Source organism: Schistosoma haematobium, chromosome 6 (assembly GCF_000699445.3).
Source record: "Schistosoma haematobium chromosome 6, whole genome shotgun sequence".
In the NCBI taxonomy this organism is placed as follows: Eukaryota; Metazoa; Platyhelminthes; class Trematoda; order Strigeidida; family Schistosomatidae; genus Schistosoma; species Schistosoma haematobium.
Window position 1 is genome coordinate 690,932 of NC_067201.1, and position 27,152 is coordinate 718,083.

The 27,152-nt window shown below is 34.5% G+C and overlaps 1 protein-coding gene across 1 annotated transcript; it reads right to left on the reverse strand.

Annotated features, from left to right (window-relative positions):
* Nucleotides 1-924: 924 nt before the first annotated feature.
* On the reverse strand, nucleotides 925-24,505 carry MS3_00008265 (uncharacterized protein). Its single transcript, XM_012940355.3, has 11 exons — nucleotides 24,277-24,505; nucleotides 22,507-22,717; nucleotides 21,032-21,186; nucleotides 19,263-19,381; nucleotides 16,568-16,729; nucleotides 13,458-13,692; nucleotides 13,003-13,145; nucleotides 10,523-10,654; nucleotides 8,175-8,511; nucleotides 3,528-5,441; nucleotides 925-2,300 (listed from the first exon to the last, which is right to left on the reverse strand). Exons 2-10 carry the CDS (start codon nucleotides 22,618-22,620, stop codon nucleotides 5,111-5,113), a joined length of 1,728 nt encoding a protein of 575 aa, XP_012795809.1. The 5' UTR covers nucleotides 22,621-22,717; nucleotides 24,277-24,505; the 3' UTR covers nucleotides 925-2,300; nucleotides 3,528-5,110.
* Between the last annotated feature and the right edge of the window lie 2,647 nt (nucleotides 24,506-27,152).

Here is a 27,152-nt window from a genome sequence, read left to right on the forward strand (position 1 = left end):
CTAATGAGTTTTTCGTAAGTCATTCCCCGGTGATTAAGAATTTAAATACAATACGTTCATTTGTGTTCATCTATACTTTTCTCAAATTGCACTATTTCGGGAACTCCTCGTTAGTGCGACAATTCAAACCATTCTATTCATTACAAGCCTCTTGTAGAAATGATGTTTATTGTCGTTGTTGCTATCATAGATGGATACACAACAATGAATAACGTTCATCATGATTCTTTTCTCCATCCTTTTGAAAGATTATATTATTATCCTGGATCCACGAGTGTCTATTTTTGTAACTGAATTACGTGCTTCTTTGGAAGGCATCAGAGCAACTCCTTGAGTTTGCGAATCACTTTCATCTTAGTGAATGGAATGCAGCAGCGCCTCGCTAAAGCTAATCTTTTCTTTCCAGTTTGAGCCCGATGGCTTTTGCTGATTCCGAGTACTTCCATGTTGTATCTCGTTATTTCCGTAGCTATTTGACTGATACCCCCGGTCTCCGAAATTGTCCGGACACTAAATAAACCTATGTTAATTATCCCTCTGGTTGTTATAAATGGCGTGGTCCTTATGACTTCCGGACAATCTAGTCTTTCACCATGTGGTATCACAAATCTTCTGAATGAAGATATTTTCACTCGGAGGACAGATTTTAAACGGTTGAAATTGTTTATTTTGGTCGGCGGACTTTTAGAAAGGTTGTTCTCTATGGGATGTGGTTGCCGACACTATGCCCAAACTTTCTTCATTTACCTGGCTTTAGGACCGAGATTAATTTGGGAAGTGCTACAAGCCAAGTTGCAAACATAGTAATTTATTGACATCTTTTATTTTCTTCTTTAAATTCAGCTTAATATTCTTCTAAATTCTACAAAACCCGTTCAAATACGGCAAATATTACGTAAACATTATTGAAACATGCGTAATTGCCTTTCTGAAGTGGTTTCTACTTCATAACACCTACATACCAATAATCATATTAACTACTAAAAATTCTGGTTCTTGTAGTAATGGGTTGACGCAGTCGACAATGAGTAGACTGAAGGAAAATTGTAACTGCAACAAGCGTCCAAATATAACTGAGTACATCAAGAATTTCAAGATTTTTAAAAGCGTTGATGTTCGACGTACAGTGACGGGTGTATTAGCGCTTGACTTCTAAGTTGTCTAGTCATTGGATGTGTGTTTCGTGAATAATCGAGACCTGGACCATCGCAATTGCTTTGCTGATTGGCTCCAGAAAATGATGTGTTAAGTCAAAGTAACATGGTTGTCATCATTGTCAAATGCGTATAAGCGTTTTCTTTCCGGGAATTTCCTATCTCGACAGTTTTTATACTTTGAGGGCAGATAACAGCTTGCCAACAATATGGTTTATTTGCGAAAATACCTTGAGGAGAGGTAACGTACACACAATATGATCAATCTCATATGTGTGCTTGTTGTATGGAGTTAACTAATTGATGCGCGTTAGTTATCATTGTCCTTGATTACTTAATGTCAGTAACTTAACGATCGTCAATCAGTATTTCAGATTGGGTTAACGTTAAACTTGACAGTTAGTTTAATTTGGGCTCAGTGTTATCTCCCTAATCCACCAGGTTATTAGCTAGAGCCCTATCATGTTCAAGATCATCCTAAAACACAACCTTCGGATTCTTGTCAGTCAGATTTCCCAATTTATCCAAAATGAATGATCTACCCGTGAAATCTAGTTCTATAGGGATTGTGTTTCCTTAATCTGAACTATTGACATTTTTGTTTAGCATCTCTAATTATTCGCCGACGCTCAACGGTATAGAATCGAGAGGACTCACTATGGCTGAAAACGTTTGCCGAAATTTTTTTCATTTCTTCAATAAAACAACAGGATATACTACTTTCTAAAACATTAAACAAACAGTTAAAGTACACTGAATATGTGTTTACAGTAGAATTAATACCATTTAAAACCTTTATATGAATTTGATTAAAATGCTGAATCGTTGAATTTACAGAGAAGTTGATGGGTACAATCTTTGAATATATTATATAGCTTTCATCAAGTGCGTTTGCGTTTCTACATCGACATTATGAGCTACTGATGTCAATAATTCTACGGTCATATTTACACTAGATATACTTCGAAAATATAAAAATACTGATTCCTAATTTATGAAGATACAATCATTCAATGATGTATGATTATTTAGACCATTATGTTTTATCAATCCTTAACTATTCCAGATTTATTATGTAACCTCCCAATTACAGGAATCAAATTCTTGTATCCATAGTGACCAATAATCTATTGAATCTGTACAAACCTATTTAATGTAAATAATAATTGAATAAACACATAAAATTTGTAGGAAAAAAATAATAAAGTGCTTATTATAAAAAAAATATGTTTGTTTATATTTCGGGGGTGAGATGAAAGACCAAAAAAGGAGGTTGTGATTATCATAGAGTAATCACGTGTATTGCCTGGAATTTGTAATTCTAAATTGTTTAAATTCAATAGAAGCGCGAATATTTCAATAATTTGAAGATTATGAAGAATGTACTTTTAACAGTATAATTTATTGATTAAATATCTATATTTACTATTTGTTAGACATTTCATAGGAATTAGAATATAACGGGGGAATAAGATTATTATTTTAAGCAAAGATGGATAGTGGCTAGCAGTGGAATCTAGTTTGACGCGCGTTTCGTTTTATTTAGGACTCGTCACCTAGATGTACCTGCATCTCAGAGTTGATGTTCACTCTGGGACTCGAACCCAATACCGTCCGCTTCAAATCCCATCACACTATCTACTTAGCTACCGATTCCTGATAGCCACCTGGTTGTGCAATGAAGTGAAGTTTAAATTTACTTGGTGTTGTTTTACTTGTATCTTCCCATTTTTATTTAGGACTGCAATTAATCAGTCTGTTGTTGGTATGTGTGCATGCTGTGCGGATTGCCTCGATATAGCCTTGAGTCATGAGCTTTTTAAGCAATGATGGATAGTGGCTAGCTTAGGAATATAAGATTACTATTTGTTACATCATACTACTATAATATAACCTAAGATTCTGCTGTAACTAGATACTCGGACGATACAATATACATAAACTTGATCAGGTTAGATCAAATAAATGACCAAAATAGGTTACCAGACTATAAGCTAGACAATATTTTAAATAACAAAACTACAGACAGTTCACAATCAATGAGATCTGATCAGGAACTAAAGATAGATAGAAAGGAAACTGAACATTGAACTGATTGTTTGTTTGTCTATGTTCGATGTCCTATCACATATTACCCATTCTAATCACACATCAAATTACTTGTAGTTAGTAGGTAATGTTACAACAGAACAGCTACAGACAATCATAATTTGCAACGTTCGATAAGAAGTGTTGTCAAAACAGAAAGTAACATCAACTTTTGAAGCCATTGTCAGTTTGAGGTGCCATCGATATCCTAGAAAACAACAACTCGGTAATTCAAATGATAAGTTTAAAAAGTAATATCAATATGACAGACATAAATCGACTTACACGTCACAACATATTATTTCGCGTTGTTGTAAAAACATTTTCAAATTCCGTTAGGTGTAAAACTTATATTTTGATTATCCATCCAGATACAACGTAGGACCAGGCACATATATGCATCGATCCAATTTGCTGCACCTCATTAGCACAACAAGATGAATGTAATATGTAGAGTTTCCAATGAACAGTCAGTATGTAAGTATCCAGTATATTCAATTCAATAAAGAATGTTGGTTGATCAAATTAATGTCGACTATCGTTGAGCAAATGAATACTGAGATAACTCATACCGGTTCTTATCATAACACTGTTTAAAGTCATATTTTCGTATTGAAAGTATCATTCAGTCAGTCAGCTACAACGTAGGACCACGCACATATATACATCGATCAAAGTTGCCATACCTCAATAACACAACAAGTTCAACACCAAATTCATAGTAGTTACTTCAATGGTATTAATGTATAAAAGAAAGATTGTATATAAAGATATAGTATAGAAATAAAGAATTAGTTCGTTGAAAGAAAGGTATAAATCATTGTTAATCTCACGATTCAAGGGGAGATAAAGAGTGTATACACCTACACCATAGTGATCAATTATGAGCCATGTCAACTAGAGTTTCCAACCAATTGGTTACAATAGTTTGAGCAAATTTTGTTGTATGTCGAACTGTATTTATTCATACCAGTTAAAAGTATAAAAGAAATTTTCAAACTAAATTTCACATTGATCTATGAACACTTTTGTAACATAGAAAATAGTAGTCTTCTTACAATTCTCTATTGTTCTTATCTAGTCACTTGAATATTCACCATCAAGATTAAAGTTAGCACAAATATCACTTACGAAGGAACATGAGATAGAATGAACTAATCTCTCTGTATTTTCATAATGAATAACACACCCATTTAAATGATAATAATAATAATAATAACAATACTACTATTAAACTACTTATACAATTGTCTATATTGAATTAGACAACATCACAGTTATGAAATCATTCATCCTTCTATGATTAATGTTAAACTATTTAAAGGGAATAAATCATATTCCACCCATCAAATAGTATGAGCTCATTAAATAAATACCAATTTCATTTAGATTTATAATTAAGATGTACATATATATATATACTAATGAAGATGAATAACTCCGCCTCGACCCAGGACAGATTGGGTTAGACAATGATGGTCAGTGGCTTATACTCCATTAGGAGTAACAGGCATTAGTCATTAAATAATGAAGATGAATACAATTTGTTATATATATATATGAATAGAATAAACAATGTTAATCATTTCATGAATACCCCCTTACTTCTTTACTTTAGATTAAAACAAATGCAGAAGTAAGAAGAAGGAGAAAGAAACGAAAAAAAAAGAAAAACATCAACAACAACAACAAAAATAACAAAATAGAAAATCAATAAATCTCTAAACAAGAAATTACAAAGGTAACTAATAGAAATAACAAAAGTAACAGATACCATTTTCAAACAAACAACAAAAAAAGGGCGCGAAAAAACAAAAAACACGATGTACATATATGTGGTATTTACACAATTGAATATTGAATTCAAATTAGATGAAGCGGGAATTCAATTTGAATGATTCTTTGGACAAAACATCATTATCTTGATCAATCTCATCATCATCATCATCCTTTATTGTAGTCATAGTAGTAACAGTATTCATTAAGTCAATATTATAATTATTTATGATGTAATATTGAAAATATTGTAAAATTTTATCAAGTTTTTTAATAAATATGTCAATTTCATATTCATTTTGACCAATTGATGAAGCTGCATTAATATATGGTCTAATAGATGTGGAACTATGTGAATTAAATCCATCAAATTTATAAACATCTAATTTGATAGAATTTTGCATAGATGCCGGTAGAACAACTCTAGAAATGAATATAAAAACAAAATGAAGTAACATGATATTTAGTACTTACTTAGTGAGAAGCTGTGACTAGTGGAGTTAATCCGTGTTGGGTTAAGACAGGTATGAAAGATGGTCATGTAATTTCATGGATTGGTTGAATTTGGACATTCATACCGTTGAATGCCGACCGGCTCAGTGGTCTAGAGGTTAAGTGTTCGCACAGGAAACCGAAGGACCTGGGTTCGAATCCCACGAGCATGATCGTGGATGCGCACTGCTGAGAAGTTTCACAATAGGACGAAATGGCCGTCCACCGCTTCTAGGTTTTCGATAGTGGTCTAACATCAATCGGTTCATGATCGCAATCAAATATATATGAGTGTCAGTTAAAGTTGTTAATGGTATATATTAGAAAAATAAGATAAACTATAAGATAGAAGAAATATTGAGAAGTCTTAAAAGTGGGACATTATGAGTTCAATATAAAATAATTTCTTCGGAATAGGAAATCAGTAGATTGTTATGAATGTGCATTCCTCGCAACAAAAAAACCTTACAGTACAGTTATATGAAATTGATTATATACAAATGCCCTGGTACGGCCGAGAGCGGGGAGAGTCCGCTCTCCCTCTCGAAAGGCTCTCACACGGCCACGCGTATATAGCCTCTGCCAGGGAAGTCCTACTCACTGCCTTCTCGTGGCGGGGATGTTGTTTACGAAAATGAGAGGATAAAAAGCGAATGTCCGGCGCTTTAACCGGATCACAAACCAATGGTGCACATGGGCTCCAGTATCCTGAGGGAACAAATGGCGTATGAACCGATTGTTGGTCACCGGCTTCCATGGGACTGCATCTCTTTACGATGCTCCACTGCCTTGTGGATCAGACCTTTAGGTCGAAGGCTCGGGGTGTGGCCCCCTAAGAAAACCACCTGCTTCGGTTTGGGCACCCGGGCAGTATCACAGCCCTCACACATATCTAATGAGATTTGTGTGGCGCATATGTATTTGGTGCCTCTTTGTACCATTATCTATGTGTTGAAATAAAATATACAAAGAAGTTTAAATAACAATAATTTCAATGATAATAGAAGAAACCAAATCATGAAAATATCGTTTAAAAAAGAAGGAGTGGATTCATGGAATTAAAGTATTTAACTTGAAAACCACAAGATAAAACAATCAATGCATCCAAGTCACTCTGATGGATCTTGAACCATGTCATTTATGGTTTGTAAATATTAGCCTCAATCAGGTAATATGCGCACCTAAGAACAACAACAACAATCAATAATTTCATAGACTAATTTCATGTATTAGTTCGGCTCTCCTTCGCTCTCTAGCTTACTTCCAGCCTACCGTAACACTAAAAAGTAATGGTAATCAAAGCAAGCAATAACTAGGCTTATGTAAAACTTTTCTCAGTGACAGATGGTTTTAAGTTATTTATTTTTGATTCATTTTCATCTTTCTCCTGCAACGATAATCCTAAGTACATTACTTCTACATCATACTTTGCTGCTAAATACACAAGATTATTCTAATAAAATTCTATTTTTGTTAAATACCATACTTTTTCTAAACTACTGAATTCTTCTTGTGTTACATCGTATGACGATAGATGTTGAAGCGTTGATTGTGTTCTGTTTGATCATTAAGGATCTGGATAGACCAATAGGCTTTATAGTAATTTATGGTAGTTACTGATGATCATTTGTGTTATTAGTTAGATAAGTCATCAGTCTGATAAGAGTAAACTGAACTCATAATTGGTAGACTTCATAATCTAGTGACATAACTAAGTTGGACAGTATGACAAGCCTGAATTCATAAAATGAAGCCTAATACAATAACCATCAGTACTTAGTAAATGAGTTGCATCTTTGTTTTTTTTAAATTATATATCTGAGTATAATGTATCTATTTACTTTACAACATGGTGACATGTAGAATAAAGATGAACTTGATAAAAGAGCAACAATTAAAAGGTATCTAAAGCATGACATATTGAATACGAGTAATGAAACGTGTTATTTCTATGATAAAGAATAAAATATGATGAAATGATCTGACTCATTCATTGATATTCAAGTTTCTTTTTGAGAGAATGTGTGTGTGTGTGAGAGAGAGAGAGAGAGAGACTGTAACCACGAACATCACATGATATGAGAATTTGGAACGTCAGATACTATGAATAAGTATTTCTAATTATCTCACATTATAACAATGAAACACTTCTTATCTAATCTAAAACAAATCTCATGTTTTTATAATGAGTGACAATGTATGACCCTCAGTCAACTACAACGTAGGACCAGGTACATATATGCATCGATCCAAGTAGCCACACCTGATTAGTACAGCAAGATGAACACCAGCTTTCATAGAAGTAGTCGTTTTAATGGTAGTAATATATATAAAAGACAGATTGCATACAAAGATAGAGTATAGGAAGAAAGAATTAGTTCGTAGAAAGAAAGATATAGAGCGATTTTCATCTTATAGTTTAAGGGAAGACAGAAAGTGTATACACTGACATCATTGTGAACGATTTAGAGCCATGTCATCCAGAAACTCCAACCATTGATTAAGATAGTTACACTAACTCCAACCAAATAGTCTGCATCTACCAATATGACATAGCTATGAGAATAAAATTTGAAGCATTAGCTAATTCAAAAAACCAAACAAACAACCAATAAAGTTCATATTCATCGTTTACAAGCCAATCTAATCATGACATTTACTTACCTTACACCTGAACATCCTTGTGTGAATAGATTAGCACCAATTTGTGTTAGTTGATGAAATATCTCTCGTTTCTGATTATCTTCTATCATGTTATTTTTCCCGAATTTCTGTATAGTAATTGTTTTAGGAAGAAGATTTTCTAAGCTTAATGCTAATGAAATAGGATTGGATGAAGTATCTAATAATTTTAAATTGAATTTTTCACTTAATTGTTTTAATCCATTATGTAATCGTTTGAAACATATAGATTGACGTTGAATTAAATCATTCCAACCTTTATTACCAAGATAAAGTAATGTAGCAAAAGCATCCAATGTTGGTGATCCTGAAGCTCGACCTATATACATAATGTTAAAAAATAGAGGCAGATATGAAAAGGATGAATAACAACTGGAAACAGCTGAAAAGGATTGTAAAAAAACAAGGTTGAATGGAGAGTGCTGGTAGGTGGACAGTGCTCTTTCACGAGGGGTAACAAGAGTAAGTAGTAGTACCAAGTACTATTCACGTATTATGTAAATTATATTAACGCTGGGTGTAAATTAGCAAGTTGGGTTTAGAGATTGATTAATGAAGCTGTGAATTATTGACAGAAAAAAGGGATTGTAATAGATGTCATGAATACTTATCTAACATTATGTGCTATGATGTGCTAGTCAGTTGAGCGAAGACTGACAACTCTTAAAGAGTCAAGAAATAGTATTTGTTAATGAAATCACTAGTTTTTATTCTAACATATATCAGAAGGTATAGATTTTCTGTTATGGATTCATGAACAAACATCTAGTAACAACATGGTGTAAACTGATTACAGTAGCACAGTTTCAATTATTCTCTAACTCTTGAATAAAGGTGTTACATACTATACTTCTAATCATTATATTACATTTGTTCATCTTTTTGCATTGATCTTCGTTTGTTTAATTTCTTACTACCATTATTCTACCAGTATTCTCTCATCTTTTCTATACTTTTCATCTTATGAATCTTTCCTCATTGAACTCACATAACGGACGACTTGTGTCCTAAACACGATTTATTGGTTATAACTGAAGTTATTTATGTATTAACTAACTATCTACAGAAATTGTTAGCGGAATATGGATTAGATTAAGGTATGCCTTGTGCAGGATTGCTTTAGGGTACATTGATCAACTATTTCTTAACCAATCAGCGTTAGAGGATACTTGAGGAAGACCCTAGAATCTTCTTAAGTGAAGTTGATGAACATACTAGCGTTTTTAACATTGTGATTTGTACTAAAATTCAACTTTGTTCATCTGTAATAGAATTGAGTTCCTTTTTAAACATGTTTTGATTTGGGGACTCATCAAGTGAAATAGTATCCAAGACTACTAAATAAGAAGAGTAACTAAGTCGTAATAAGAAAATTCATGACAGAAATGAAACTGTATAATCGACAATTTAAATTATAGTGAAATGTAGATTCAGTAACTTCAGTAACTCAAGTAATGATTCAGGTAAAAATAAGGATTAGTCCTGTTCGACCTATGTTGAATAACAATGGATGAAATAGAAATATTTTCAATAATTTGATAAGACGTGAACCAATAAACTTCTACTAAGTTAAAAAGAACTTTTTAATGGGCTATCATCAGAAGTATCAGTGAACAAGATGAACATTTTGACTCGTATGTTGATATTATTTCAAAGGCCCAAACAATTTAGGAAACTGATACAATAAAATTGAAAATACACTACCTGTCGACTACCTCCAACCACCATCTAATCTCAATATATAGTGCCCGCAGTGTCGAGTCACCTAGACTGGTGGCCACATTGCAACATGATCGGTAGCATTCGATCTGCACTAATAAGGACTAGACACGCATGACATTGATCGCCACCCAGTGATCAATCAATTGTGATACATTGCCTTCTCTTGACGAGGGTGTTGTTTACGAAATTGAGAGGATAAAAAGCGAATGTACGGTGATTTAACCGGGTTGGTGGACACAGAAGGTTCGCCTAGGTAAGTTGGAAAACCCTGATTTAAATCTAATGGTGCACATGGGCTTCAATATCCTGAACGAACAAATAGCGTATGAACCTATTGTTGGTCACCAACTACCATATGACTGCATCTCCTGTTGTTGCTCCACTGCCTTGTGGATCAGATCGTTAGGTCGAAGGCTCCGGGTATGGCTTCCTAAAAAAAACCACTTGCTTCGGTTTGGGAACACGGGCAGTATCCCAGCCCTCACACAAATCGAATGATTTATGTGGCGCATATCTACTTGACGCCTTCTTGCACCAATGTTTATGTGTTTTAAAAAAATAAATAATAAAGACAAAAGAAGAATTAGTAAAGACTATTATTATCTTACCGGGATAAAGTTTGGCGACAAAATCAACTAAATCAGTAGAAAATCCAGCAATTACAGCTCCACCAACTGGCACCATTAAATTTTTATCAGTACTTTGTACATATAACAAATCAATTGGTTGATTACATGAATCTAAGAAATAATCAATATAAAAGTGATTTGTTACTGAAGACTAAATGTAAGGATAATGACTAATGTGCTAAACTCAACCCATTTAGTCAACAATGATGAAATGATTAACTCTTAACAACTAATAAAACTAATACAAAAAAAACTCAATTCAAAGGTGTTGTATTAAGTGAGTTGGATGACTTAATCATGAAACTCTGATTATCCCACTGGACAACATCAACAGTATAAACCTCAAAAGAGGACTGTAATTAGAATTTCCCTACAACAGACTAATAGCTTGTTTTATTGACCTGGAATTCAGTTGATCTTTGTCTGTAATTATGTGGCTGTAGTTGGAATGTTTGTTTTGATTGCTTCCTTCGCTGACGTGATCTCTGACCTTCTAGTTGCTAATACGTGTTTTAATGGCTGATAGATCGGGTTGATTTCAATATGCCTATTGACTGAGTGCCAGGTCTTTAAAAAAATTCCTAGCCTTCTTTGTATTTCTTCTGTCTAATATTTCAACGTTTATCCAATCGAACGCATGTACAAAGTTGACCAAATGCATTGATACAACCACCTACATCAATTTACGTTATGTCATGGCGCTTAACAGCTGACTGGTTCTCATGTAGACATTGAGGGTGAAAGAGGATACTTTTTCAAATATGATACTCTTCATAGTTTTGCTTATTTGTCTTGATTGCTCGTTGCTGTATCCTTTGGCTTGTATAATATTGACTGAAACAGTTTTGCTGGCTCATAGGCTACATCTATTTCCACGATGAATTGTAATCCTACCTTCTATCAGATGGAAAACCGCACCGATGGGTAAGCTAACTTATCTTTTCGAATACTGCCTATACTTTTACTACATTTACCACTATGGGATTTGAATAGACAATTGTATCTCTGTGCTAATGTGGTATGGTAACTTCAAGTGATGTACGTATGTACGAAGTTCTACATTGTTGTTGCTAATTGACTGACTGGATAACATACTATTATTATTACTATTACATAGTGATATACTTATTGACGAGAGCTTCGTTGCTTTCAGTTGTGTCTTTTTATAATCTGTTTGTCTGGAATTCAAGAAAAAGATCCCTGAAACCGAAATAGCTAAACTAGGAACAATTACAATCGACAAACTTGATCACTATAACAACGTGGCAATTACAGTCAGGAAGACATTGACATTTTTTATGATAGATGTTCATCAATGTTACCGTTTGAAACAGCTATTTTCACTTAAAAAAATTAACGATTTTATGCTACATACATATAGTATTAGTATATATGACCTAGAAGTCAGAATCTCTCGACCTAATACACTTCAATAACATATTGACTATGAGAAATACACTATTAATAGTCGGGGGGGATACACTCGAGTTCCCCCAATATTACAAATATTAAGGTGTATTGTACAAAATACAATTTAACAGAATCAATATAAGTAATACCCATTATCATGAAACAGATTTATATATATATGATTGAACATGTAAAACTCAGTTAACTGATACAATTGGACTATATAGCTACAACTGATAATAAATATTTAAAAGGGAAAAATAGTGCAGACCATGTGAATATGGTTTTGAAAATACTGAAAACTAGTAATTTTTTAAAAATTCACTTGATATTGTTTACTTGAATCGTCCTATTGATGTTCAGGACTCAGTAGCTAAGTGGATAACGCGATAGCGTCTTAAGCAAACAGTAGTGGATACGAGTCCCAGAGTGAACATCAATTCTGAGATGAAGGTACATCCAGCTAATTAGTCCTAAATACGACGAAATGCCGGTCAAACTGGATTCCATTGCTAGCCACTATTCAACTTTGCTTATAATGCTTGTGAGTTAAGGCAATATCGAGTCAATACACATAATATGCACATATGCCAACAGATTGATCAATCGCAGTCCTAATACAACAATGGTAAGGTTAGAGTAAAACAACACCAAGTGAATTTAAACTTCACCCGATTGCACATGTGGCTAACAGGACTCAATAGCTAAGTGGATAACGTAATGACATTTGAAGCGAACGGTACTGGTTTCGAGTCGCAGTGTGAAAATCAACTCTGGGATGCAGGTACATCTAGGTGACGAGTCCTAAATAAAACGAAACGCGCGTCAAACTAGATTCCACTGCTAGCCACGATCCATCTTTGCTTAGTAATTTTTTTTGTTTTAATAATTGTATGATCCATATAAATAGATGAAGGATAACATGGAAACAAGGAATTTTATGTGTATTTAATGTCGTTTATATGAATGGCTCACTTCGTCTACCTTTTCGTCAATCAAACAATTATATATTTGATTTATTTATGAATGAAACAATCCACCAAACTTACTTGATGTGTTTAAATTATGTTCAATGATTAATTTTCCAGCTGATTCAATCATTCGCATACATCTAGGTGATTGTACACCATAAGCATTATTGATTAAATGTGATACACCATATTTAATGCACAATTTAGTAATTGCATGTAGTCTACAATGTAAACATGAGGTACACAACACTTTTTGAGATAAGAAACAAAAACTTAAAATACTGAAGATAATTTAATAAAGATGATTATCTATTCGACTATTTTATTTAATTCAACAATAATTCTTAGTTCATTCGAATCCTGTGAGGTAGGATCATGGATGCGCACTGTTAAGGAGTCTCACACTAGGGACGAAACGATCGTCCAGTGCTTTCAGGTTTTCCATAGTGGTTTAGCTTCAATTGACTTATGATCTAAACTATTGAAATTACTATAAATATTCACAAAACCCCTTTTGATATTAACAAACTTACTTATCTGGAACTCTAGGTGCAAAACAATTTGTAGTTGTAAAAATGCACACAATATCATCAGATGTAGAATTTTCTATCGATTTATCATCTACATTATAAGCTTGTGCTGCATCTGGCCAGTGATCTAACAAATATTTAGCAGGATTTTTTAATGCTATCTCTAAAGCATCAAGATTTGAGCAAAGTTGATCATTTGAAGTATCTGTGACTAATTCAATAGGGATAGGTATTAATCCTGAAGAGAAAGAAAAAAAAGATAAGAAGAAGAATACATATAATTCAAAGACTACAGTATAATGTATCGATTAAAACTAGAAAAACCACCTGATGTTTCAATAAGGGATGATAAGTCAGCTGAATATGTGATGAGATGATGATTCAATGAATTACTAACAAAATGGACCTATCTAAATCAATATAGCTACGCTATAAATATGCATGAATTGTAAGTACTTTTATTACCCCCTTTTGGTGATTAAGACTTCCAGGTAATTCTTAGTTGTCTATCCAGTTCAATTGGTTAAGCGTAAAGAGTATACACAGTAACTAAACTAAACTGTGAGAAATAATACTGTAATAAAATTAATCTGTTTATACTTTAGTGTTGACGTCAACACCTTGCATTTGTATACTAAAGTAACATAGACTTTAATTTAAGAATTATTATAGAACCTTGTTCAATACCATGTTTAACAAACAGTAAAAAAAATCTTTTGTAACATCGAAGACAAATGAATTTTACCATCAAACGGCGAAAGATGATCACAGTCAGACGACAATCGTGGACAAACTCAATCAAATGACGAAAGTTCGCGACTTTAGGAACGATTCACCATTGTCAGTTTTTAATCTAAGCCTAATCTCAGGTTTGTTCATCAGCTGGTTTTATGTTGTTTGAACAGTCAGTCAGCTACAACGTAGGACCAGGCACATATGTGCATCGATCCAGGTTGCCATACCTCATTAGCACAGCAAGATGAGCTCGTGGCGCAACGGTAGCGCGTCTGACTCCAGATCAGAAGGCTGCGTGTTCGAATCATGTTGTTTGAACAATGATGTAAAAATACCTAAGGAGAAATATTGACGTAACTTTTCATTTATTGACCATTTATAATAGCCCAAGAGAACAGATTGCATTCCTATCTACCATACTTGGTCTCTAATAGGTGGAAAGGTGTGTATGTGTTTTACAAGAAAAACTTCCGAGAAAAAAAATTATCAAAAGCAGAGACCGAAGGAGAAATCTCATTGCATAAGGATACTGAAGAATGTATCCCATGTACTGAATAAACCTATGGTACTTGCCGTTTAATGTGTCTTTGAGTTTAACAAGAACGAAATTGATCTTTCGACTTTTCTAAGTATCGAACTATAGTTTATTTAATCTCGAATGAGAAAATCGATGTATTTGTGACGTTCTATTCCATCGATGAGATAAGACAGGATTCCTTATTTTTTTGGTATTTCTGAATAACTTCCCCACTGAGAATATTTTCGAAATAGTACTGAAATTAGTAAATGATAATAGACTTTATCACGCTGAAACTTCCTAGCCCTTAATATAAATCCGATATGATTTTACTCAACGATAGGATAGAAGTTAGATTAAATCAATCAGGGATTACCGTTTGTAAATATACTAACGCATTTGCATTATCATTCAAACCTAACGTGCTTTATCAAGATTGGTAAACAACAACATTTCTGATTATATAAAGAACTACCAATTGAAGAAATAATCAATATCCACATGTAAACTTATCAAAAGTACAACATCAACTTAACGAATTCACATTCTATCAATTATTATCCAATGGGGGGGGTGGACTATAGAATGCATAATTCATGACTACAAACTAAATGTAAACAATTAGAAGGAAGTAGAATAAGAAAGTAATATGGTTTTTTACAACACAGCCTGCACCAATCGAATCACACTTGACGAAGAAACTTTGGAGGATGTAAAAACCCTTACATATCTGGGCAGCATCATTGATGAACACAGTGGATCTAATGCACATGTGAAGGCGCGAATCGGCAATACAAGAGCAGCATATCTATAACTGAAGAACATCTGGAACTCAAAACAACTGTATGTCAACCAACACCAAGGTCAGAATTCTTAATACAAATGTCAAGACAGTTCTACTGTATGGGGTGGAAACCTGGAGAACTACGAAAGCCATCATCCAGAAGATTCAGGTGTTTACTAACAGTTGTCTACGCAAAACACTTAGGATCCGTTAGCCCGACACTATCAGCAATAACCTATTGCGGGAGAGAACAAACCAGATTGCAGTGGAGGAAGAAGTGCTGGAAGTGGATAGGACACACATTGAGGACAGAACCCAACTGCGTCAAAAGCCAATGATTTTTTACAAACCAGAAAAAAATACAAATGAATAGTACTTTATATTTATCTCATAGAGTATTAACTGGGCAAAAATGATTGATATTATATAATTGCTACTAAAGTGTGATTGGTAGAGTTCACATTGTATCGTAAGTAAGGCATTGGATGATGTACTGAAATTGGAGACGTAAACCATTGTATTTCAAATCAATAGTTTAAATGTAATAATAAATTTACCGAGATATAATAGTTCTCAGCATGATTCCTGTAAAGTCATGGATATGCATTACTAAGAAGTCTAATCCTGACGCGACTTTACTTGAAAAACGAAACTCAAGCAAAACGCATACTCATTGTCTAACCCTCTATGAGTAAAAAGACTAATTTTTCCACCTAGCCAAAACTGATCAGTGCAGAGGGGACCAACATCTTTTAGTAAACCTCTGATAGAGAAAGAAAAAGGAATATTGTGACGCATCACAAACACTCATACGGTTATCAATAAGGCAATGCAACAACACTTGCTTAATACACTTTTAAAACAATATCGAAAGACACTAGGTCAATGAGAATACGTTATACTGTGCGATTACTTATGTGTAAAATGTTGCTGTTAAGATAGATGACTTTCTTGCGATTTACTGAGTAGAAAGTCTATCATGATTTGTTGAAATACGACAGATAGATTAGCTGATTCCATAGACAGTTACTAACAAAAGTATCAAATCTTTAAAATTAATCAGTGTATTATACTAACCTGCAGCCAGCATACATTTAAAACACGACTTCTGATCAATACGTGACCATAATACAAAGTTAGCTCGACGTGGACGACGTCTTTTCATAGCCAGTAAACATAGTGTTAACGACATTCCAGTAGCCATTGGAACAAGAAAGCATGCAGATGTACTTGGTGATCCTTTAATAATACAAAAATATATTATCATTTTAAAGTAAAAGGAAAAAAAAGTCTAAACAAATATTTGTTATCAAGTAATATAATGAAACAATTTAGATTTAGAATCAGTCATTTTGTAATTGCTTCGCACTTCTAATAAGTAGTATAGTTATTCAGCTCATTTTTAAGTTGACTAATCATGAATTTTAAGCGATCAAATTGTATTATTAGTACTATGATTCACAGAGAATTAGTAAGTTAATTTGAAATTTTAACAGAAATTTACGATTCGAATCCAGCGTGTGAGATCGTGAGTGTGCACTGCTGAGGAGTCCCATACTAGGAAGAAATGGCCGTTCAGTGCTTCCAGGTTTTCCATGGTGGTTTAGTTATAATTGACTCATAAATTCAACTATTAAATTACTAAAATATCCACAAAACCCCCCTTCTGGTAATAATATGAAAATAGTTGGACCTTAACAGGAATATGCACTAAATATTAGAGAATATTTGACGACGACAATAACAGAATAACGATAAGTAACATTTGACAGTGGTCATTCCTTGAAATTCCTATTACTCAAACGAATGTTCGATAATAAACAGTACGCCAAAACTTCTCCGTATTTCAGACGAAAAAGATTGATTAGGATAAAACTTGAAGTTATTAAGTAATGGTAGTTAAGAGGGTAATTTTCCTACTAGTTTTTATCGCTGATTAACACAAGCTGCAGAACCACCAAAAACGGGACATTGGTTTTGTCTTATTTTGTTCCTCTTTCTCAAATGACCTGCTACCTCTCATAAAGTGCTCTTACACTGTTGTGTTTGCGAACTTAGCCAAGTAAATCCTACTCACCACCTTTATGTGGTGAGAATGGTGTTATGAAATTGAGGGGAAAAAGGATCTTTGGCCCTTAAATCAGCCAAATGGACACAGAGAGCCTACCTAAGGGAATTGAAAAACCTTAATTCCGAACCCGTAAGGGATATAATTTTTAGGATCTTGAGGGGAACAAACTTACTTTGACCACTGCTGACATGAGAATGGATCTTCAGAAGTTTCTCCACTCCAGTGCCTTTTGAATGGGACTTTTAAAGTGAGCAGCTGGGAAGTGGTCGCCTTAAGAAAGTTATCTGCTTCAGCATTGGTGTTCTGGTAGTATTCCGCGGCACATACAGATATGGTGATTATAGAAAAAAATGTACACCTAGGTTGTAACTTTTAGAAACCGATCATCCAGAACTCTGTCAGGCGTCAAATATCACTGACAAGATTGGATAATCGTCTCGCCATATCGCGGAACTATTGATCGAAGTCTGGCGTGCGAACCACTGGATTTTGACTCAATGATATATAAGTTTCTAGGTCCCACCTTTTGGGAAAGTTATGGGTTTACGGTGCTGAGAAATACCAAATCAAGACAAAACGCTATTCAAATGCTGTCCGGTTTACTATGATTCTCCAGTTAATATCAGTCCGTGATAAGTATTTGAAATAAAATCTGAGGATCTAAGATGAGATTATATTATTAAGCTTGTGAAGTATGTGGTTTAGGCCTCAATGGCTTTTTGACTATATCATTTACTCAAGCTTTATAATTGTATTTTAGTTCATTCACGATTAAAATAGTTTAGTGAAAAATAGATGGACGATTAAGTCATATTATTCGTCGAAGAAAATCGCTTGATAATTGAGAACTGAAGAGAAATAATAAAATGAAACTAAATGTATGAAAGGTAATTGTCCTGAGATTAGATGTTGGTTGGAGGTAGTCAACAGGAAACCCTGGACCCGGGTTTCGTGCTACTTGGCACTCGTCAGCAAGGTGTACCTGTAATCTTGAGGGAACTGGTGCTCCCTGGCGGATTCGATCTCGTGTCACCCAGCTTCACAGTCAGAGACGTTACCACTGAGCTATCCGAGCCGTGACTAACCTCCTGTAGGACTGAGATGTAATCACAATTGATTGGTGGCTACATTGCAACATGATCGATAGCATTCGATCTGCACTAATAAGGACTAGACAAGCATGAGATTGACCACCACCCAGTGATCAATCAATTGTGAAGGTAATTGTCCACTTGACGAATATGAGAAGGATGATGAACACATTAAAAACGTGAAGGTGACAATAACGAACAATTAAAATGAATAAGACTAAAAGGAATTAGAAGTATGTATTAACAATCAAATTACTATTTATGAAGATTAAGTGTTAGGGTCAATGGAATTATGATGGCCTGTATGTGTCTCATTTTGCAAAGAGTTCAAATGTGAAAAGATGGATTCCTAGCGCCTCCGAAAGTGTAATAACGTGTTAACTTGCGCTTCTCTCGAACTAATGCATCTGGATGGTTAACAATGTATTGATATCAACGGGTATAATTATACATATACATTTATTAAACATAAATTCATTGAATAAGAATTCATGAATCTTAACTAATAATTAATTTTAAGACAGTAGATCAGATCTCAGATGTTATTACCGCTTAACTGTATAATCGATGATGTTTTTTCAATTATTTACAACTTTCATTTATCATTTACCTGATTTTCTTAACCAATCAAGTAACAATTGATTAGTTAGTCGACAAATAAGACTTGAACCAGAAGCTTTTGGTTGAATAGCAGCTATATCACCAGAACGTCCAATACCGTGTGTAAACCTACATTTTAAGAAATAATCTTAATATTAGCCATATAAGTAAATCCAACATGTGAACACCTATTAGGAATGAATGAGATACGAAACGGTTTGTAAATCTATTCTGTCAGAAAATATAGTGTAATTGTAAATAATGTGTACTTTATTATCCACGGTTATTTATGGAGTGTTATGGATGTTGGATACAAGCATCTAAGTAGTGAAGAAACGTTAATTAACAAAGCCATGAATTTGCATTAGCTGATATGACTGATAAGTATCAAAATACTACTTCGCCTTGATCAGTACGAACATTCAGATTATACGGAGTGAAGCTGACTTAGTGGTCATCAGGAGCAACGAGGAAGTTTCTTTGGGTATATTTTCAGTTGAACGCAAGATGGTGCAGAATACGTTAATGCAGTTCAAATGAATCCACTTATTAGATTAGGTTTTAAACAGCTTAATACTCGTTAACTACTTTTCCCATGTCTTTGAATATACTATCTAATTGATTTCATATGTTCTTTTGTTGAATCGCCCCATTTTATAGCGCTCTTAAAATTTAAGCACATTAATTTAATTCGTGGTTGTTTGCAATAACCCGTTGTTGATATCATGAGTAAAATTTGATCAGTCTTGGTTTGCACACGTGCATCCTGTGCGGATTGCTTCGGTATAGCCATCATGATACAAGCATATATAGGATAGATACAATATGACTAACAATGGAACTCAAACTGTACTTTTAGTACGTATTTAAACTCGTCAGATCGATATGCTTGCATCCCAAAACTGGCGTCCACTCCAGAAGTCGACCCAAGCACCACTCACTTTAAACGCCAACGCATTATCCACTTATTACATTCCATTTATTTTATGCAAGACTGATCAAATTTCCGTCATAATGTAGTGGAATCTACTAAAAGGATGTTTGTAAGTAGTATGAAACAGAACGTGGTGTCGAAATTGCAACAATTATAGGACAGAGTGAAGTTTCAGTGCATCAAAGCCTGGAGTTGGCAGAATACTTAAAGCCCAGTAAGGAAGAAATTTTAAATTGCAGAACACACCGGAAGATGAGAATGGACAATTGGATGCTATGTATATGTATTATGTAGATACTTCGTAACTTTTCGCAATAAATACACATACCAACCGCCTATTGTCTTATTTTACAATAATAGCAAAAACGGGATAATCCAAACCATTAAAAATTAAATTAAGATTTATACCCGCTGCACAAATGGGTGGCTATTTGGACTCAGTACCTAAGTGGATAACGAGTTGCGTTTGAGGAGAGTTACTGGAATGGAATCCAAGAGTGAAGAACAACTATGTTATGCAGGCACATCCATCTGATTGGCCTCAAATAAGAAATGCGCAAGGGAGCTAGAAATATACTGATCTGTCACTGAAACAGAAATATATGTCACGTAATTTGGAATTATAGTTCACTAGCTGAATGTTGAATAAATGAACCAAAAAGCTACATAAATGAAAGCCGATCGAACTCACTGAAGTCGGAGTTTTAAGTTAATTTGACTAATTTATTGACAGTCTTCACTGTCATGAAACACAAATTACTAAGATTCACCTTTGTTAACATAGCATGCCACCGAATCTGAGAAATGTTACATAGAGATATTCAAACACATATTGAACAGCTTACCCATAATGACGACGACGAATAAAGTTCACAAGTACTCGTCCTTCTCGTTCTCCAACACCCACAGAATTCTCCCAGTTATTAGAATCGAAAGATGATATTTGGAGAAGTAATGATTCGATATCGGCTTCAGAAAAGCCTACATCTGGAAGCCGTCCCTGAATGAGTTCAAATTATTACAGAATACATTTCTTAAAAATGAAAAACAAATTTACAATAATAGAATCTATGCAATTAATTATTGCGGTACCATATGAGCTATGATGAATTGTATTTCATCCAAAAAATTTTAACAGATATTTTATCCGGTTTACTCAGTGAAAATATTCAATATTTTCACGGGGAAATCTTAGGTTACAAGTAACAAATACATTCTTTAAGTACAGACAACAGCTGAGCTATTTACATGTATAGACAGTACACCACATTAGAAAGTTAATGATTAGTAAATGAAGAATCGGCAGTCGCTTCGCTAGATATAATATACCGCTTCAGTACTGACATACATACACCCTTATCTTTTACAACAAATGATATATAGAGTTTAACGATAAAGATGGAATAAATTATTTGCATCGATTAATTTGCTTTTCTGGAAAGTTGCGTCAGGTCCATTGAACCCTTTATCAATGGAAACCCAAGACAAGTACTGAGGTCATGATCAGGAGTTGCAGCTTGTGAAGTTGTAGTGGTACTCTTGTTCCATAAAATAAGCAGCAAGTGTCAATGAATTTATATCAAAATAAATCAAATACATTCTGAGAACATCGAAACAGTATCAGTATTCAAATCATAATAAAGCGAATTACTTCGATGCTACTCTTTGACACTTGAGGTTCGAGGATTGCTAAGACTTCAGGTCCATCGAACAATTAATTGGTTTGGCTCAGAGTAAACATTTCACCATCTCACTACATCAACCGAAATATATATAAAAAAAGGTCGAAGAAGTTTACTGAGACACGACGTTATACAATAGTACATAAGTTCAAGTTGTCAAAGTTCGTAATTGTAAAGAATTCGGATGTTACCAAAAATTGAAAGATATTACCACAAATAAAAGTTGTGCATTGAGAAAAGAGAATGTGACAAGTGATAAAATTAAAAAGGTTCAATATATAGCCGGTTATTATTATTATTACCCGAGGTATTTGACACTGATTCCTGTTACTTTAAAACTAAAAACTAGAAAATTCATATTTACTGATACATAAAACTAATAGCCAGTTGCGTCATCCTTAGATTTTTATTTAATTTAATCCTATTTAAGGTATTATAATATATCAGACTACATGAAAGAATATGATTATCCACTCTCTTTTTATGCCAATTAACAACTTCAAAAACTGAGCATCTCTTCTTGCCCAGGACGTTTTACCTGATATCACTGCCTATCCTAATGTCTCGCCATACAACATCATCATGCAGTAAATTTTGCGAAGGCGCAGCAAACTGCAGTTGAATGATCATAAACTCACCTGATCTAGTACGGCGGTGAGCTTCTTTTTCCTTTTAATTGATCTCTCCTGACACCTTTTAACGTGTGAATCTCCAATATATTTTTTTGTGAGACGCAGAATGTCGTCTTCCATCAGTATAAATTGCTCGGATGTACCGTTTGAGCACCGTGAGTTCGGAACGGGAGATCGGTATCCAGGAAGACAACAGTTGAAAGATCAGGTATATAGTCTGAAAAATACAAAATGAAAACCTTAACATAGATAGCACAAAAGCATGTTTTTGCGAGTAATTTACCGACGTCAAACCAGATTGTTTTCACTGGTTCTTGTCATAATTATTAACTCCACACAAAAAGAGATCCAAGAGATGAAACAGAATATTTTAATATCAAAAGAAGCTAGATAAGTACGGTTATAGTAACAAACTATTAGGGACTCACGAAGGTATACATTAATTCCATTACTACTAACTGCACTAATAATTAGTAAAAATAACAACTGCTTCACTCAATATCAATCAACCAACGCAGAACCTATCACATATTTGCACCGCCCCAATCTGTTGCAGCATAAGGTTAAATTATCGGAAATCGGTGGTAGCATAAATGGTAGAAAAACGATTAGACAGAAAACGTAATCCAAGGAAGGATGAATCATAGGAACCAAAGGTACAAAATAACTTCAAACCTCATAACTTAAGGGAATGCAAAGAGTAAATGTATCCATCCTAATGTTACCGACTTTGAATCGTGTCACCTGTCCCCATTAATAGTAATAATAATCGCCACTATTCCAACTAGTTACGACAATCCAGCGCACTCAAAACAGGAATTCTTAGCCTAACGTACAGACCAATGATGACTTCATTGACTTGTGTAACCTTCGAGTGTCTCTTCCGCAATCTGTTTACGACTAACTCCCACAGCACCTGATACTGTGCGTCGAGGTAGGCAATAAAGATTAACAATATTAGTGACCTACTTGCTAAATCTGTCTAGTATCTGAGTCTAGATTTAACATCAAAACACGGAATCATCGCTTCAATTCCACATAAGACCTAATACCAATAACCTATGAACTTCTTCGCTTTTCAAAGACCGTGTTTTATAACCATAAAGTAAAATAGAGTACTGTTGTTTAATTGTGATTGGTTCGTCCATAAATTATAGTTTCACTGACATTAATCCTCCAAGAAGTGGGTGGCGTAGTCAACAATTGTACCATGGTTAGTTTAGTGGTTGGAGTAGACCACTCATTAAGCAAAATGTTGAAAAGAAGTGAGCTGGGAACATCTCTACATCGGAAAACTGTGTATTTTGTTAGCGCCCTTGAGAAACGACTATACTGTTAGTATATTCCAAGTTCATAATTAAAACTTCATATTAAGACGAAGACCGTGGTAACTAGACTATAGGCATGTTGAGAATTTTGCAAAATCCCCGCAAAAATGATATTCCCGAACTAAGGTTTTTAAGTCACAGGGAACCCGTACGACATTTCATGGGTCGTGATGAATTATTGCCTCTGAATAGCGATTTCAGTGATTAATATTAATAATTCATCACGGCCCATGGGATGTCATGCAGGTAATTATTATTGAACACAAGAAGCTGACTAAACGGCAACTGTACAACTATATCAAGACAGGACGTATTTCTCGCTTAGCTCACAGAAACTAAGTGAAGAAGAAAATTTGGTAGCTGGTTTAATAAAGACTTCGACAAATTTTAGTGATTCTGAGATTGTAATTTGCAGACAAAATCAGTCCATAATGATAAAATAACTCACCGAAATTATTTCGTATGGGCTGTAATTTGGCCGGACATCAGTTACTGTAGTTGGAAAACAATACCCCTACGGAGCTTAAAGCGTGCTCAACACTTACTACAGTTTTTTGAGCCGCGAAACTTAACGCTGTGAACATGTACCTTGAGGTTTGGTGGATGTAAACAAAGATATACTTCTAATAATGCATGCACATTGGTACTAAATTAACCAAAATGAGGATTAGTTTGAGACAAACACGGTCCAAGTGTTTCAATCAACTGTGAACGGTTAAGTTTTCCTTTTATGAGCTTTCACTTCGAGTAACTGTGAATCATCGATACATACAGGTAACCATGTCCAAAAACAAGCACAAATGAACATAAAGTTTCCCGAAACTAAATTGGGTACTATTCCAAGTTCTTAAAGATATATCATCCTTGTTCCTTGGGAACTATATGGGGTTTTGTCCAACGGTTCAAATGGTTCTGCACGGTAAAGGAGTTTTCGTTAAATGGGCGTTCGTATCCAGCCGCAGTAGATCAACGATGCCTCAAGGCATGAGCCTACATATATTTAATGTTCAAAGAGCCAAATACTGTCAAATTTCGGCAAGATTCTGTTATAAATCCTGAAGAACATTTCAGCTTTTCTCTTAAATAACTCTTGAGAAGTGCTTGGACGGACTGAGCCACTAGCGAATTCCGGAATTCGATTACTCTAAAAGAGTTGAATTTGTGTCTACAGCTCACTTCGCGATGTTTTGTCTTTACGTTTTGGGTATTACCCGTAATTTTATATTGTGACTGAACTTATGTAAGTATTTGAGCAGATGCTCATAAGTGTTTAGGACACTATAAGTCACCTCTGAGACGCCTATGTTATTGTGGCTTAAAGTTCACTGAGTTGAGGCGCTCTTCACAAAGCTTGAGTTCAAGTTTCCGAACTGATTTCTTAGTCCGCCGTTGGATACGTTTCAATGTATCCTTATCCTTGTAAAGTGGTATGGGAAACACTGCATTTCCCTGCTTTGAATAGTGTGAAAATTAGGTGAAAAGTTCAACCGTCAAATTGGCCAAAACCGCGCTTCAACGTTTCCAGTGCAATGTTTGCTTGAAAGTTACTTTTGTTTCATTTGACGTAAGATTTCACACAATGGGATACCAACAATCCTAGATTTTTTTAACTTGGGAGTTACCTAGGATATATTTGTTGCCTGTAACATGTCTCAGACTACTTTACACTCTGAAGTGTTGAATTCGAATCTGTAGTGGCATTGGTTCCTAACAATATAAACTTTTAAGCCGAACATATAATTACTGAAAAGATTGATATTCAACAATTACCACAAACAAGTCAACAATAGGCACGCCAGAACATTCGATTAATTCAATCGGGTGTCAAGGCTCAAACTTGCAGGTATGGTCATTGTTATGTAGCCTATCTTTCCTATTCATATTAGATATATTGTTCCGTCTCCGGACCTAATTTGTCCTTTGGAAACACCAAACATTATATTGTGATTGTACGATACGACGACTCAGAATAGACAATGGTGGAACTTCCACGTAAGATCTCATAGATTAGGTAGTTAGACTATTATATTAGTACTGCTCTAATAATAGACCTAACCCCAAAATTTGTAGATTTGTCATGATATAACTGCCTAATCTATAAGATCTCACGTGGGAGTCACACCATCGACTACACCAACTCACTGTATCGTATCAATTACCAATACATGATGTAGAACAAGGTTAGGCTAGAGAAAAAACAATATATTTAATATGAATAGAAGATATAAGGTAACATTCAGCAGAGACCACGCCTGCATGGCCGAGCCATGCCACTCAATCAACTCCAATTCCTTCAATTCATTGTTGGCGCCTTCTCCATTGTTAGGTATTTCTCCGCGTTAAATATGGAATATCTATTTTCTGAGTAGTCTCGTGTTCACAGCTTTGTGGATTGTGTGGCTATTGTCCAATGCCACTACACTACTCTCCCACCAGAATCAACGTGATGTTGGTTCGATACCAAATTGGATGGGATCGTCGCGCGCCGGAGGTTACCAAGGATAATAAGAATCCTCCGGGCATTGATAAGTTGAAAGATAAATCAGAATGAAAGCGGCAGCATCTGGTCGGGAAATACATGTAATAATTTTAAAATATCTGCCTTCATGCTTAACATGCTTGAAATGAAAATTTGGGTGAAGATTATTTGAGCTATAAAAAATGGGATTACAATAATAATAATAAAACGATGCGTGTTAATAGCCGTTGGTTAATAACTTAACGTATAGGTAGTAAGTATTTTGTGTTTAGAAATATTAAAGTGATGAATATTGTAGAAATGTTAATATTGGTATTAGTTTTGGTTTAAATTATGAAATCAAATAACGATTATGCCGGTAAGTTGTCCATATGAGTTGAATTCCAATTGCATCTGTATTAGTAGGCTAACTGAAGGAACAAAAGTATACCGTGGAGAAGAATTCCAACTAGTGTTCCAGTTAGTTTGATACGGTTTATTTAGTTACGGGGAGATTTTCTCAACCTCATTTTTACTTGACCGTGATAGAATTTAGTAATACTACTAATACACATGAATGGTTATCAAAACAATATTTAAATACGTGAGTGATAATTATGTGAATTTTGGACAGATAGCTAGAAACAAATCGTTAAACATGAGTGTATTCGTAAGAGACATGCTCTAGACTCAATGTTCTGATCTGCGATAGACTATATCTTTACATTTATACTTGCCGGCTGATTCGGCATACAAGTTAGTTGCAAGTATGCAGTTTATCATAAGGCGGAATACGACTTAATTGAGATATAGTGGTTATAAGTTATTAAAATTAGCTAAGCCTATGTGTGATATTACGAAGTGAT